The sequence below is a fragment of the Nomascus leucogenys genome, chromosome 13, assembly GCF_006542625.1.
Source record: "Nomascus leucogenys isolate Asia chromosome 13, Asia_NLE_v1, whole genome shotgun sequence".
NCBI lineage: Eukaryota > Metazoa > Chordata > Mammalia > Primates > Hylobatidae > Nomascus > Nomascus leucogenys.
Window position 1 is genome coordinate 26,799,501 of NC_044393.1, and position 16,598 is coordinate 26,816,098.

General features: G+C 45.3%; 1 protein-coding gene across 2 annotated transcripts in view; it reads right to left on the reverse strand.

The window, feature by feature from the left end:
* Positions 1-259: 259 nt before the first annotated feature.
* RPN2 (ribophorin II) overlaps positions 260-16,598 on the reverse strand; it is a 65,990-nt gene continuing 49,651 nt past the window's right edge. The window contains exons 11-18 of one of the 2 annotated variants that reach the window (XM_030826731.1): positions 16,067-16,181; positions 13,114-13,308; positions 11,798-11,884; positions 9,487-9,582; positions 7,790-7,865; positions 5,154-5,283; positions 3,410-3,457; positions 260-582 (exon numbers count right to left, since the gene is read on the reverse strand). In XM_030826731.1, the coding sequence (XP_030682591.1) occupies positions 570-582; positions 3,410-3,457; positions 5,154-5,283; positions 7,790-7,865; positions 9,487-9,582; positions 11,798-11,884; positions 13,114-13,308; positions 16,067-16,181 (760 nt within the window). In that variant the 3' untranslated portion in view covers positions 260-569. The remainder of the gene's footprint in view (positions 583-3,409; positions 3,458-5,153; positions 5,284-7,789; positions 7,866-9,486; positions 9,583-11,797; positions 11,885-13,113; positions 13,309-16,066; positions 16,182-16,598) is intronic. The other variant, XM_003253545.4, reaches the window with a different exon arrangement.

The window sequence follows — 16,598 nt, forward strand, 5'->3', positions numbered from 1 at the left end:
ACCCCTAGAGGTCCAAATGGGGCCTTTGGATACCAACAGGGCTGCTATGCAGACAGCTGGTGCTCACTGCTGGAGAAGAAGAAAGGAAGCTGGCCTTTCCAGGCTGTTCTCAGTTCTGTTAGTAGCAAGGGGCAAGAAGGGCCAATGTGTAGGCCTGGAGAAATATGCTGGCGTCAACAGCATTTCCAACTAAGTCCTCGTGTCATATACCCAAGGACCCCACCACCCAAAAGTATGAGAATAAGCTCTCAATCAGGCCTTTGTTCCTATTATTACCCTCTTTATTCCAAAACAATTACACATTTCAACTTTTCAAATGCAACATCTGGGTAAGTTAGGAAAATTCACAGCATCTTGCACAATGCCAGAGAAAGAGACTATCTGAGCTCACCAGGTATCTGCTGTGTGTTGGGGAAACTGAAAAACAACAAGCAAAAGTATAACTACAATCTGGACTTTTTTCTTTTTTAAATAAAGTTTTTTTTTCCATTTTTCTTTTCATACTGTGAATTGTTCTTGACTCCTTTTCTTGACATTCAGTTTTCAGAATTTCCATCCTTCTTTTGGAACTAATGTGCTGTTCTGAAACAAAATGGAGACAAACACAGAATTACTGAAGGTTTCAGTTCACGGTTACAGTTCCTAACTGGTGACAACAGAGAGACCAAGGTACTCTCCCACTCTAAGATCCCGTTTATAAGGGAATAATCATTTATCTACCAAGTCTATTTATGTATGCCCCATCTCATTTTACAAAAGAATGTGAGACAGCTAGTTCATAAGCTGATGACAACTTAAATACAAACAACAAAACAAACTCAATAATAACTAAGAAAGTGGTATGTGACAACATAAGGAGATGAGGTAATTCCAGGCACACCCCTCACAGTGCAAGGCCAAAAACAGTGTAAATTTCAAGTAGATGAACAAAAAGGAAAGTTTAAATAATGCTCATCATCAATCTCCCAGACTCCAGCTCTGCCAACCAACACTTCGCCCTTCTGTAGCTTAGAAGATGACATCCTGACCATTCATTACAGAAACCTGCACATTCCTGCTGTGTGGCCGTGTTCTTGCCAAGTCACACTCAGCATCTAACCTAACACAGAAAGATTCTCAAAAATGGGACTCAGCTCACAGAAAGTGTTAAAGGGGATAAAAACCTATCTCCTGTACTCTTTTCTTCCCCTCTGCTGCCTTTCCCTAGACTCTAAGGAGGGATGGGGAAGCATAATGAATGAAAATGACAATCTAGACAGACTGTGCAGCTGAGGAGGTGACTGCAGTGAGTAAGTGATCCCAGCAGGCTCCAACAAGCAGAGGCAGGGTTGCCGACACACACACACCATCCATCAGTGGAAGCTCTTCCCAGGGGTGAGGACTAAGGTGATAATGATCCAGTCTTGCAGAATGGCAGGCTCCAAACCCATTAATAAAGCAGTTCCAAAAGACATGCACAGGCATGGAATTAATCTTGAGGGCCGGGGTGTGCACCCCTAATTCCTTGCCAGTATTCAGAGGTTCCTAGGTACACTAAAATGTGTGCATTCAGAAATGTTCATGCAGAAAGGATAGCATGAATATGAAATAAGAACAGCTGAAGGGTAGTGGCCCACAACCCTCGACTGCAGCTAGAACTTACGTCCCACATTATGTCTGCTCAAATCAATGTCTGCCCTCAGATCAAGAACACTTTGCTACCAGGTGGTTTCCTTTCAAATGCTAGGAAGTGCCAAATGTCCAAATGATCAAGTGACTTTCCTCTTCCTCAAGCAATGATCTGGGGATAGCAGGGTGGGAACGGGCTTTAAAAATCAAGAGGCTGAGTAAGGTGGCTCATGCCTATAATCCCAGCACTTTCAGGGGCCAAAGCAGGAGGACTGCTTGGGCCCAGAAGCTTGAGACCAGCTTGGGCAACATAATGAGACCCCATCTCTATAAAAAAAAAAAAGTTCTTTTTAATCAAGAAAAAAAATTGAGTTATTTAAAGAATTAAAGAACTCAACATTTAGCAGAAAGGACAATTTCTGAAAGCAAATCTCAGACAGAGCGACTATAATTTAGGATAAAACCAAATGGGCATAGCCAGGGAATGGGGGTGGGAGAAGGGTCTGACTCTAAAAGGGGCACCGGGGAACTCTTTGGAGCGTGGCAATATCTATATCTTGACTGAGGTGGTGGTTACATGCCTACATAGGTTTTTCAGGATTCACAGAATTGTACACTAAAAAGGGTACATTTTTCCGCAGATAAATTACAACTCCATTAAACCTGGAAAAAACAAACAAACAAAAAAATGCAGTTCCCTTCTGTGTTGAGGACTAGGTGACCCAGCTTATGCTCACACATCCGTGGAAAGGCTCCAAATCCTATGCTTTTGTTGATCTCTCCTATTTTCAGAGGATTAGAAATTAGATGGTTTTGTGGCTTTGGCAGGGAAAGCCATTTCCAAGGCACAGGATGAAAGAGAACATGACTTGAAAATTCAAATACCTCCCTCCCTTTGTTGGTCTAGGGCAGGGGTCAGCAAACTGTGCCACTCAGGCCAAATCCAGCCCACCACCTGTCTTGGTGAATAAAGTTTTGTTGGAACACAGCCACACCCATTTGTTTATACAGTCTATGGCTTTCACATGACAGTGACAGAGTTGAGTAGTTGGTGCCAAGAGAGACCATACGGCCAGTTAAGCCTAAAATACTATCTGGCTCTTTACAGAAAATTTTGCCAGCCCCTGGTCTAGCGGAGCAGATCAGTGAAGCATCAGACACTCCCTCTCCTTCCCTCCCATCCTAGGACTGATAACACAGAAGGAGAATGAGTGGGATCTCACTTCACATTTTAGTCACATGGGGAGCGGCCCGTTTAACATACCCTGAGTGCTAGGAACCTGGATTCTGATGCTGGCTTTGATCTGTGGCCATCAGTCCTTCATAATTTACAGTCTCCCCAAACCACAGTGTTTAGCCCAACTAGGGATTGGTGTTACAGAAAAGTCTAGAAACAGTGACAAGGTGTGCCAGGATTTGCCATGGGACCGTCATTTAATGAATTTTGGATTTGTCTTATCCTCATCTCAGCTGTCCTGGAAACAGAGAGAGAGGCTTGTCTATAAATAAGTAAACACCCCATGGGATATAAGGGAGAATGAAGTCTTATATAGTCAAAGCCAGGTCAAAGCTGCTCACTGCAAAGTTATCCCACCAGCTGGGCTAACTGAGGAAGCTTTGGCCCTGGTCTAGTCACAACCTCATCTAGCAAGTTGAAAAGCAGCCTCAGAATTCAGCTGTGGCTTAGGGAGCGGTGGGAGGAGCAAGTGGGCTGAAAACTAGAGAGATAACTGACATGCATGAGGCGGGCAAGACGGGGAAGGGACCCTGCTTCTGGGATGAGTCCGCCCTTCATCTTTACCGTAGTGTCCTATATTTTGCCAATCTACTGCTCTGCTCTGCAGCGATCCTGCCAAAGGAAAGAGGGTTTGAGAATCAAGAAAGGACAGTGAGGGGAGAAATCAGCTGAGGAAAGAAATGACAAACACCCAACCAGAGCTTCCATTAGGGTCACCGATTTTTCCAGGGTAGAGTTCATTCTAGGACTCACAAGGAGGGCCACAGAAGAGTGGGCTTTAAGCTTTTGAATGGAATACATGAGTAGGGGAGAGGGAGGAGTTACTGATCCTTCTGGGATTCTGATAAAAACCAGTCTCTCTCCCCAGAAAATGCATACAACTTTAGGATTCCAGATTAGGAACTCCTGCTAAGCAGAATGTAAACCAAACGGTTTCTACTCAATTCTCATCTTGATTTTGTTCTTATTTTTTATTTTTATTAATTTTTTTTAGAGACGAGGTCTCACTATGTTGCCCAGGCTGGTCTCGAACTCCTGAGCTCAAGCGATCCTCCCGCCTTAACCTCCCAAAGTGCTGGGATTACAGGCATAAGCCACCATGCCCGGCAGATTTCATTCTTCTTGAGTGAGAGACTTCCAGAAAAGAGAGAACTTAGCAGAGCACAGTCTTTGGGCTCCCTGGGGGCCCAGGCAGGTGCTGCAAGGGAACAGCGTTCTGCTTTGCAAAAGCAACTGAGTCCCGGTTCTTTCTCAGGTACAATGCAGAGCCACCAGGATAAGGCTACTGGAGGGTGGCAAAATGAACCAGCTGCCACTGCTGGTGCTAAGGGAAGCTCTGGTGGGCCCTGGATTCCTAGAGGAAAGCCAAGGAACACGTCTGTGCCGAGTCTCCACGGTGAAATGCTCAGAAAGCTCACAATGGAGACTCGGGCGGAGATGAGACATCTTCTCCCACCCACTGATGGTCTCCCTGAAAAAGCCTCTCTCTGATCCCAGCACCCTAACTGGCAGCCACGTTGAGGGTACACTATTGAGTTACATTCTTCCAGCAAACGTCCTGGATAGAAGAAAGCAGCACATCTGAAAACGATTTCCAGATGAAAGCAATTCTGATCTTTTCTTACTGGCCTTTGCATGGCTGAAATCACTCAGGTTCTAATAAAGTCAAATCAATGAGAAACACCTTTGTGACATTTAAATTTGCCTCCAATTCTGTTTGGAAAGTCAAGCTGCCAGCAAGCTGCCCTCATGTCAAGGTCAGTCTGACCATCCGTGTGACTCTAAGGTTGTGTGGGTCCCGGGGAGGTGGAGTAGGCTACTGAGGAGATACTCCTTGCTGTGAGCCTCTGCAAAACCTGCCGCAGCTTCCGTGGGAAATAACACAGACCTCGTGCTTCTGGGACAAGCTCCTGGAGCTGTGAGGGTTACAGAGGAGCAACTCTCGGGGACATGTTGAGGGTGGGGAGGGCAGGGCAGGATTCTCTGTAGCAGCAGAGAATTTTTACACAGCTAACAAATTAATCTTCTGCCACATCTATGAATGCATTTTCATCTTCATAAAGCAATAATTTTCCTCTCTCATTCTACTGGGGCATAAATTACTATGGTTGTAATACATTCAAAGCTGACCACTAAGGCCCTTTTCTGACTTCAAAGTGCTTATGGCTTCTGTATTGGGCTAGGTTAAGGTGTCAGACTTGCCCCTAAGAACACAAATCATTTTGCCACCTACCCTTCAAAGAGCTAGGCCGACAGAGTTGAGTATTTCTAACCCTACTCTAGATCCCTGGCCCATGTCCGGCCTTACCTCTTGACTGCCTGCTGGGCCAGCATCCGATTGCCAGCCAGAAACGTCACACTGCCCAAGATGGCCAGGTACTTCAAGGTCTGGAACATGTTGAGCTGAGTCCAGTAGACATACATGAGCCCCAGCATAGCTGCAAGAAGAGGTGTCATGACATCCAATTAAATGAAACATGATGATACCCTGGGGTTGAGGAAAGTTAGAGGCAGCAACTGCTGGATCATCAAAAGGTCTGTAGTCCTATACCAGCTTGTTTCATTCCTTTGCTCTGATGCCAAAAAGTAGCTAACTCAATATATTTGCCTCTCAGCTGTGGCCAAGTGTGTGGCCAGGCACAGTGGCTCACACCTGTAATCCCAACATTTTGGGAGGCTGAGGCAGGAGGACTGCTCAGGAGTTCGAGACCACCCTGGGCAACACAGTGAGACCTCGTGTCTATTAAAATTCAAAAATTAGTCAGGCGTAATGGTCCATGTCTGTAGTCCTAGCTACTTAGGAGGCTGAGGTAGGAAGATCGCTTGAGCCTGGGAGGTCGAGGATGCAGTGAGCTTGATCACACCACTGTCAGCCTGGGTGACAGTGATACCTCGTCTCAAAACACACACACACACACACACACACACACACAAAAAAAAAACACAGGGGTAACAATTGGACTTCAGCGACCTGTGCCATGTTTCTGCTTACACCTATTTCTCTGCTTTTAAAACTCCTGTCATGTTATATTTAGGATTCATTTTTCAAATTCTTAACAAAAATACACAGGATATAAATAGGCCGGGTGCAGGAGCTCACACCTGTAATCCCAGCACTTTGGGAGGCCAAGGCAGGAGGATCACCTGAGGTCAGGAATTCGAGACCACCCTGGCCAACATGGTGAAACCCTGTCTCTACTAAAAATACAAAATTAGCCGGGTGTGGTGGAGCAGGCCTATAATCCCAGCTACTTGGGAGTCTGAGGTGGGAGAATCGCCTGAACCCAGGAGGCGGAGGTGGAGGCTGCAATGAGCCAAGATCGCACCGTTGCACTCCAGCCTGGGCGAGACAGAGCAAGACTCCATCTCAAAACAATGAAAAATAAAAATAAAAAATAAACAGGATATAAATAAATGAATAATTTCCTTTTTATGGGGGAAAAAAAAAAACTGTAAGGATAATTTGCCACTGTGACCAGGAAGGGAGCAAGGAGGACTCAGGAAGAAGGCTGAGTGAAAAGGGCTCAGAGCTGGGAATGGAGAGCCCTGGGGTCTGATCCAGGCCCCGCCCTTACCAGCCACTTAACTTCTCTGAGCCCTGATTCTCCCACCTTGTTAAAAGGGATCGTAATTCCTGCTCCAGTCACCCTCATCAGGGCTATGATGAGAATCAAATGAGAAAATGTGCACAAAAAGCACACTGGCAGGAAAAGCCACAGCTCTCAACAGATTTATATTCAGGTTTTCTTCTCGGTCTGACCCCAGAGGGCTATCATTCATATCCAGGAACTGAGCCAGAGAGAAAGGTCATCCTGTCAGTTTTGCCCAGACAGATGACGGATGAACTACAGCGGGGCTCTTGACCACGTTTGAGGTCACGGACCACTGCACCATAATAATCTGATCAAAGTCACAACTCTCTCTTTCCCCAGAAAAATACAGATATTTGCCTAGAATTTCAAGGGACTTATCTATGCACCCCTACAGAATCTGTTTACTATGGGCGCACAGATAGTGACTCCTGAAAGAGGCAAAGAATTTTAAAAATATTAAGGTCAGGCCAGGCGTGGTGGCTCACACCTATAATCCCAGCACTCTGGGAGGCCAAAGGCAGGAAGACTGCTTGAGCCTGGGAGTTCAAGACCAGCTCTGAACATAGCAAGACCCCGTCTCTACAAGAAAATACAAATATTAGCCAAATGTGGTGACACAAGCCTGGAGTCCCAGCTACTCTGGAGGCTGAGGTGGGAGGATCACCTGAGTCTGGGAGGTCAAGGCTGCAGTGAGCCATGAGTGCACCACTGCACTCCAGCCTGGGTGACAGAGTAAGACCCTGTCTCAAAAACAAAAAACAAACAAACAAAAAATATTAAAGTCACAGTGAAATGCAAGGCATCCTGATCCGATAGTGTCAAAGGCCTCAGAAATGCTTAAGTGATTTGCGAATTTATTGTCTCGTTATGTTTAGGCTGTTGAAGTCCTAAGGTCTCCAGAGAACGATGCAGGATAGCATGTCTGACTGTGGAAAGGACTGTTTTCTATTACTACACAGACAGAGCCGCTAGCAAATGTGAAGATCAATAGGGTGGGGAAAGATAACCTTTGGAAACTGCATTAATGCTCTTCATCCAGGAAGACTGCTCAATGTAAAGATACGATAAGTGAGTAATCTCTGGAAATAAACAGGGTTATTAACTGAGGGTAAATGGTCTGCCAACAGTGGCACAGTACAATGAAGCCCAATATAATGACAGCTGTTCTAAGTGATGGACCAAACAGGTTTATCATCGTATTAGCTGTCCTAAAAGGCCAGGAGGAAGAGGGAAATGTTATGCTATTAAGTCATTATAGTTAATAGGTTGTGGGTCTACTTAACAGGGCTTTTGCGTGGGCAGGCTAAATGTCAGAGGAGGTTAAATGGAATTAGCAGCCTGGGGCACTTACCAGCATGTCCCAGGTGAAATACAATCGTGCTAGGAGCGAAAGTGAAGTTGGAGACATTGGCACCAATCCGGATCCACTGAATGATGGGGAGAAATAAATTAAAAAGGCATTAGAACTTAAAAGGGAGGCAACACAAGCCATGCCAATGCTAATCCCATCAACAGCCCCAAGGCTTCAAAGTTCATGCATCCTAGAAGGACAGGGAATTCTTCCAAGTGACAACCACCCTATTATAAGCCCTCGGGAAAACTTGTTCTCTTTTTTCTTTAGAAAGGCATTCAGCACCTGCTCTCAAATAGGCTCGTGTAACTCAAACCTGAACATCATTTTTAATGATGGCAAACCCTACTATTTTAAAACAGGTGATACCATGAAGCTGAAAGTCAGAAACTGCATTTATAAGGTAACTGACACCCCCACTAAGTTCTCTAAGAATTGGTAAGATAAATCCACCAGCAGCTGGTGGCATTCATGCTCTTGCCGTGGGTTCCATGTCTTTTGAAATTCTCATCACTCAAATGTAACAACAGGTGCCCATGCCCTAGGTCTGGTTTCTGAAAACCTGTAACAAGGCTTCTAGATTTATCTAGATTTAAGCAGTAATTCTTTTATTAAAAGCAACAATTAGGAACACAGGCAACTTTCCAAAAGTAAGATCTACTGAGTGTTTTCTCAAAATTCTGAGCTTTGAGGATATGCATTCATGTTTGTTTATAATTTGAAAAAAGAGAAAAACACAATTGGCTAAAAAAAAAATTCAAATGGTACTGAAAAGGAGAAAAGGTAAAAGTTACTTCCTCTACATTCTCCAGAATGTCCTCTCCTCACAGATGACCAACACTAACACATATCGCCTTTTAAAACTTATTTTTATTTTTTTTTTAGACAGGGTCTCACTCTGTCACCCAGGTTAGAATGCAGGGCTCACTGCAGCCTTGACTTCCCGGGCTCATGTGATCTTCCCACCTCAGCCCCTCAAGTAGCCGGGACTACAGGCATACGTCACCATTATTTTTTTTTCTAATTTTCTAATTTTAGTAGAGATGGGGTCTTGCTATGTTGCCCAGGCTGATCTCAAACACCTGAGCTCAAGCAATCCTCCCACCTCGGCCTCCCAAAGTGCTGGGATTGCAGGCATGAGCCACCACACCCAGCCACCTTTTAAAACTTTACAGAGGATCATACTAAACACACTACCCTACCCCTTGCCTTTTTCACTCAGTAACACATCTTGGCAATCCTGTCCTATCAGCATATAAATCTATCCATTCTTTGAAAAGCTGCATATTATTCCATCGTATGGACTTTAGGTTGTTTCTGGTTTTCTGCCCCAAGCAGTGCTGAAATCCATAGCCTTTGTGCTGTCTTTTATAGCCACCAGCATCGGATCTCGCTCTGTTCACACTAGATCTCATCTGAACCCTCCTACAGCGTCACAGTCCATCCACTTTTGTCATTCTTAGTGGCTGTTAGGTGTTTTCTCATGCCCACTTGTTAATGGGGCAGTTTATTTGGTCACTCCTCCACAGTAGGAACTTTTGGTCATTCTAAAATGTCTTGAGCATCAATTCAGGTCACAGCTGCTGGACCCCTCTGGAGCTTTGCTGAGGCCAGACAACACAGCCTCCTTTGGAAGGAATGCATCTGCCGGGTCTGGCGCCAGACGCATGCTGCCCACGCTAATTACGGCCACTCACCAGAGCGAAGAGCAGAAGCAACGGCGAGAGGATCAGGGCAGTGAATGTATTGGACACCACGGTGGGGGGCCTCTTCTCAGGCTCGCGGAACAGGTGCTGCCGAAAGACACACCGAGAAGACTTAAGAATGTGCCCTTCCCAGCTGGGGCAGCCATGTATACCAGGGACCAAAGCATCAATGTCAGTCATGAAGAGGATATGCCGCCCAGAGGCTAAAACCTCTTGGCAACAAGTGGCTGCGGGGCCTTTTGCCTCTTCTCAATGCTGGCTTTTGATCCCAGAGGTCTCCCTTCCACAGAGACTACATCAACCCCAGCTCACTGCTTGGCCAACCCTTTATTCCCCTCACTCACTGCCATTTAGAGGCCAGAGAATGCAATCCATCAAGTGGCATTTGGCTAGTGCCAAAGAGTGTGCCCAGGTACATGGATGGCTTGAGTGACAGGACTGAGGCAGGACGCCGGACTCGCAACGTTTCTGGGTTCCTAGGGTGGCCCTGGCATATGCTGCTGCCCCACTTAATTGGCTAATGGTGGAAACACCATCCCTTTTTAAAAGGTAACAGAGCCTTACTACAGATCTTTCCAACCATAATTCATCCCTCTCTCCCTGAGCCATGGCTCTAAGGAAGCCCTAAATGAACTTCCCGCTCTCTTTTTTTTTTTTTTTTTTAAAGAGACAGGACTTCACCGTGTCACCCAGGCTGAAGTGCAGTAGCACCATCATAGCTTGCTGTAACCTCATACACCTGGGCTCAAAAGATCCTCCTGCCTTAGCCTCCTGAGTAGTTGGGACTACAGGTATGCGCCACCACACCCAGCTCAATTTTTAAATTCTTTGTAGAGACAGAGTCTCGCTAGATCTTGAACTCCTGACCTCAAGTGATCCTCCCTCCTTGACCCTGCAAAGTGGGATTGGCGTGAGCCACCATGCCTGGCCCAACTTTGATTTCCAGAGTTAAAACAGAAGGCTGGACAAGCATTCTGATATTTCTTTTTTTTTTCCTGAGCAATTCTACATGAATTCTCTTTACGAAGCTCACCTAGATAGTGTGACCTAGCAGAAGCAGCAATGGTGTGGGACTCTGGAGACCTCCGTTTAGGCCCAAACTGAAACGTATGGCTATGTGACCAGAAGGGAAGTCACTTTTCCACTCTTCACCTCAGTTTCCAGCTGGAAAATTGAGGGTGGGGAGGGCCATGACCACCCTGCTAGGCTTGTAAAGATACTCTAAAGACCAAATGAAATAGTGCATTTGATTATGCTTTGTAAGCTGTAACTCATTATGCAAATAGAACTTTTTAAAAAAGATTTTTCCTCCAACGTATCAACTTGTGCCTGGCTTTTCTGCTTGCCAATGCCCGCCAAACCAGCTCCATGATGAGACAGCCCCACTTGAGCCTCCTGTTCCTAAATTTTCACCTCTGCTCTTCTTTGCTGCCGCTGCCATTAAAGGATTTCTAACACTATAGCAGCCGCTGCCACCTACTTCAGCCAGCACCCTTCATCATCACAATTACACCTACCAGTTAGCTGCATTTTACATTCTTAAATAATGCTGTATCAATATGAAGAGGAGTTTTAAAAACAATCCTACTACTCTACCCTTTGGCACTTGTTTTTTTTTTTAAAAGTGGAATGACAGCAGGTAGTCTGTTTTTGACACTTCAACATTAATTCGTATGCAAGTTTCCAAGTACGATCATTTCTCAAGACTGCAAAATAGTCCACTGAGTGGATCCACCTCAGTTTCCTTAACCAGTACCCAAAGCGTTTAACAATTATTGTGTTTATTTTGTAAAGGGCTTTAGAAACATTTCAAAGCCTTTCTTTACTCATCTGTTACCAACTTTGATTCTCACAAGACTCCTGCGTGCAGGGCAGGACCGGCTTGCTTATCCAAGGACTTGCCTAAGGAAGTAGAGCCCTGTTCTCCCAGGTGAATTTTCCCACCTGTCGCCCCATCAGCCCTGATTTACGCAGGAGCAGGGAGGATAAACGCTAGAATCATCTGCGCTCATAGCTAACAAGCTGTGGTCTGAGGGTTGAACCTGCTGGATGTCAGGAAAACCAGACTCAGGTTCTGATTTCATCTTCAACTCTCTGCTTTCTGGGGGTTAGTCACCGGACTCTTTAAACCTGTTTTCTCAGTTCAAGGATGGGGCTGCCATTTACCCTGCCTAATCCACAGGGTATGAGGATCAAACTATAAAATATCACAATACAAGTTAAAGGGAGCAGAGCCACAGTCCAGGGCTTTGCTGCCCTCTCTTCTTCCCCATGTTTAGTGGATAGGCCCTTTGGGATATACCTGAATTTCCTGCTTTGGAGTGAAAAGGTTCTGGGACAAGACAGTCGAGGGAGCTTCTTCCTCAGGGAACTTGATGACCACATCAGCCTAGAAAAATGACAGTCTTTAAAAGCACAGGGGCAGAGAAGTGGGTGAAACTCAATAGATAATATTCTCTGACTCACGTCTAAGACCATAACTGAAAAAAGCTCCAGGCAGTCCCAATCACTTCTGATCCATTAGCTGACAAATTGAGGCAGTAAAAACTTCAAGAACAAAAGTATTTGTTGAAAATGCTTTTTAGAGCAAGACTTCTAATTTTCTGCTGGTATAGTAGCCCCATAGAGCTGCTTAATAAAAAAATCCCAGCTGGTACACAGGCTGTTACAGTTGCAATCAGAAACTGCTTGGTGTCCCTGGGAAGTGTGATTTAGTCACATTTGAAAAAGAGAGAAAGAAATGAGTATGCGCTCTTGTACAAAAAGAGCCTGAAGTCCAGGAGAAGAAAAGAAGTCTTGAACACCACACGAGAAAACGCAGCTGCCCCTTTGTCTTGCAAAGTGAGTCAACCACCATTCAAAGCCTGCAATTTGGCCTCTGCTACCTTTCCAAGCTCATCACCTCCTGCTTTTGACAAGATTCAGGTGCTCTGGCAAAACACAACTGCTCCCATTGCACTGAAAGCACCTTGAGCTTTTCTGCAGACCCTTCCCCAACGATCACCCCACAGCCCCAGATCTGATAAACCCTTGCCATTCTTCAACCCCTTGCTCAAATGCCCTGTCTTGCAAGACGTTTACTCTCATCACACCAATCCAAAGTGAGCCATGAAGGGAGGCACTATGTAAACGACAACATGCTACACACATGTTGGTTATTAGTTAATTGGCATTTTGCACATTGTACAATTCACTTTTCTACATCATCCTGAATTGTTATCAGAATTCAGATCTCATCCCTCCCATGAGCTATGCCATATCTCAAAGGCCAGGGCCTTAACTTTCACATCTATGTAACCCTGATAGTGCCTTGCTATAATATGAAAATGGCCTTCCTGTATAACGTTTATAGAAATTCACAGATACTAGCACTCACAAGGGTTAAGTTTATACTTCCTTCACTCACTTAATATTTATTTAGCATGTACCATGTTGTCAAGCCCCACGCATGACCCCAGGACTATTTATGGAGACTGCATACAGTGCCTCACCTCCCAAGCTTATTTATAGGAGGCACAGGCAAGGCAAAGGTGAAGAGCCCCATGCCCCTAAAAAGGAGCCACCAGTGCCTGGGGCACAGCCACTCTCACCTGGGTCGGGGTACATTCAGGCACATACCACATTCCAGAGGATTGGGTTCTTCAAAGTGGCATCTCCAATGATTAAGTAGAGAGTGTAGGTGCCAGAGGCAGAGTCAAATTCAATCTTTCTTTCAGAGGTATCCAGTTCAAACTTGTACACGTTCTTGTTGTCTGGCTCGGCAACAAACACCACTTCCTGGCCAGTCTTCTGGTTATGGAGTCGGACGAATGTCTAGATGGAAGAATAATACAACCTTTCATCTGACAATTTCAAAATTCTCCCTGGGCCTAACATTGAATCCACCGGGCAGCAGACGGTTATTAGCTCTTTGTCACAGTGAGAGCTCTGGGATCTGCCAGACCTGCCCCAGAGAGTAGAAGGAGTGGCCATGCCACCCTAGTTCCCAGCTCAGAGATAACTTTTTGCTGGTACAAGGAAGGAAATTTAACTTAGGGGTCCAGCCAATTCTCGACTAGTTGGAGGCTGACTGCCCAGTTTGCGGATGATTTAAGCCCTTTGCTATTGCTGCAATTTCTTTTTCCCGCCAGCCTTTAGGTCACTTTGCTGCCCAATTAACTGCTTCACCAGAGGGTGAAAAGAAAGGAAATGAGGTGGAACTGTTAAGAGGCCCATTTTCAATTTCCTTGTGCCTCCAGCTAAAAATTTAGTAAAGGAGGCTTGGGTATTGATAGTAAGGCAGAGTTCTAATCAAGCAGAGCAGCCCAGTGTCATGGAGAGAGCCTCAGTTTGGAAGACAGACAGATTTGCTTCCACTACTTATTAGCTGAGCAAGTTACTTAACTTCCTTGTGCTTTGATTTCTTCAACTTTAAGGCAGAAAAATTAACTTCCAGATGTGGCATATCTGTGTGAAGATTTGCAATACCATATGCTAAGCATTAGTGCAGGGAATGGTATATGCTAGCTAGTCAACAAATAGTAGTTAATAGCAATACGATGGTACTGAGTCTAATCACTTTATCCCTCCTAATGGCACAAGAAACCAAGGTGTCTGCACATTAGACCTGGACCAAAACTTGATAACCACCCAGAGCTTTTTTTTCAGGTGTTTCAAAATAAAGAATTCAACAAGGCAGGTAGGTTTACAGATCCAATTTACAGATCACAAGGCACAAGCATTAAATGAGTTGGCATGGTGACAGAGCCAGCACTGCATCTACAGAAAATCTACATCTTATTTGTTAATCTATACCTGAACAACAAAGAACCACCACCAAAGCATTTAGGGAAAGGGGCCCAGAGACGAAGCATCCCAACTACAGCAATTAGTCTTGGCCAGGAATGGAATGGGGAGACTGGATGCCAGATCTCCTTCCTATCACAGTCAAGTGCAGGCAGCTGCCAAGTTCATCCCCAAAATGCCACCTCCACCTGCAAGGTCTCTAAGCCATGATTCTACAACAGAATTCTGGATGAGACAGGTATCAGTGAAAGTTACACTTCCTCACTAACTCTCGTTGCTCTAATCCTAATCCTACCAGTTTAGTCTTCTAATTTCTTCTCTTTGTACTCTTCCTTCCCTTGTGCTATTTGGTTGGCAAATGTCATTCTGGGAAGAAGCTGGGAAATGCTAAGAGGCTGAAGTACTCAAAGGTCAGTTAGGCTTGGCTAAGGGCCCTAACCAAGCTGTCTGTAGTTTGGGAGTAGGGAGGAGAGAGGAGCAGAGGACTCCCAGGACTGTGGCCATAGAGGAACATGCTTCTGGGGCACAAGTACAATAGCTGCAGCTGCAAGAAACAGAAAGCAAGAAGGTTCTCAAGTAAATCCAGTTGCCTCTGAGGTTTGCCCTGAAGTTGCCTCAAGGCAACAAGTCTGCTGGTCCTTGCTAAAGCATCAGTACAGGGTACCCCATACCAAACTAGGTCCCACATTCTTGTCTTTCACCATTCAAAGTATTTATCTGAATCTTCCTTCACATAACACTAAACGCAGGTTATTCTCCATCAAGGAGGATGACAGGCAGTGTGGGAGTGGGGGTATCTGAGTGGACGTGGGGCCATATTAGGTTCTCAGGGGAAAGAGTATATGGTTTGAAAATCTTTTAAATAATAATTTTCATTACTCTATGAAAAAAATAAAGCCTATTGCTTTCATAATACAAAGTAAGCACAAGTTAAAAGGGCTATTCTTCAGAGTCCCACAAATACAAAATCTGCTTTGGCCAGGATAAAAAAATGCTTTGAGTCTTCTTTCGAAATTATTTCAGTATATTCCCTTATTTATTTATTTATTTATACATACATACATACATACAAATGAGGTCTCACCATATTGCCCAAGCTGGTCTCCAACTCCTGGGCTCAAGTGATCCTCCCACCTCAGCCTCCAAAGTGTTGGGATTACAGGCGTGAGCCACCATGCCTGGCCAGCACATTCCCTTTTTTTAAATCAGAAAGAAAAAGCCTCAAGTCGAGTGCTCATGCGTATAATCCCACCACTTTGGGAGGCTGAGGCAGGCGGATCACCTGAGGTCAGGAGACAGAGAACAGCCTGGCCAACATGGTGAAACTCTGTCTGCTAAAAATACAAAAATTAGCTGGTCATGGTAATGCACGCCTGTATCCCAGCTACTTTGGAGGCTGAGGTAGGAGAATCGCTTGAACCCAGGAGGCAGAGGTTGCAGTGAGCTGAGATCACACCGCTGCACTCCATCCTGGGTGACAGAGCAAGACTCCATCTGAGGGAGGGAGGGAGGAAGGAAGAACCTTAATTAAGTGCAAATCTGCCTTAAGTACCTCTCCTCAATACCAGCTAATTTTTTAGAAAGAAGCGTGTATCCCAGGTAAAGGATTACAACCAGTAGAAGGGTGAGAGCGTCATGTGGGAGAACCTGACAGACTGTCAGGGTTCGGTCAAAACCTGAAAGCAGGAACATGGAATTCTCTCTAGTCCATGTTATAGACCACATTGTAAACTCTAGTATCCATTCACATTTCAGGTTAAGAGAACTGTCTAGATGTCTTCCTGACCTGGTGTGGAGTGAGTTCAGCACCAGTGTTCACATCTACCAGCTGGAAGAACAAGGCGAAGTTCTGGTGGCTGTCTGCAATGAATGTGCCCTTGGCTTTGGCTGGGTACGTCACCCTGAAAGAGGCATATAGAGTCAGTCTTCAGAGAGGATCAGTATATCTCTGATAACAGGCAAAAAATACATACTTCACTTCATTGCCTCATCCACCCTCTCCCATAGTAACACTTCTGTGGTGGACAGACAGATGTGGAGAACTGTCTGCAGCCTGGGGGCAAATTGGACTGATAAAGCCTGGACTGAGAAAAGTGCAGAATAAACTTCCAGCAGGATCTGGGGAAATGCTGTGTACAGATGCTTGTACCTCTGGGCTTTCACTTCAAGGACCTAAGGCTCTCAACTCCAACAAAGTCAGGCACCAGAGGAGCTCACGTGTGGCCTCTGCAGGCACACAGGAGAGCTGGGCTGGCAGAACCGCAAGGAGAAATAATTACAGGATTGATGCCAGCAGCACCCATGAGCAAGATCGAGAC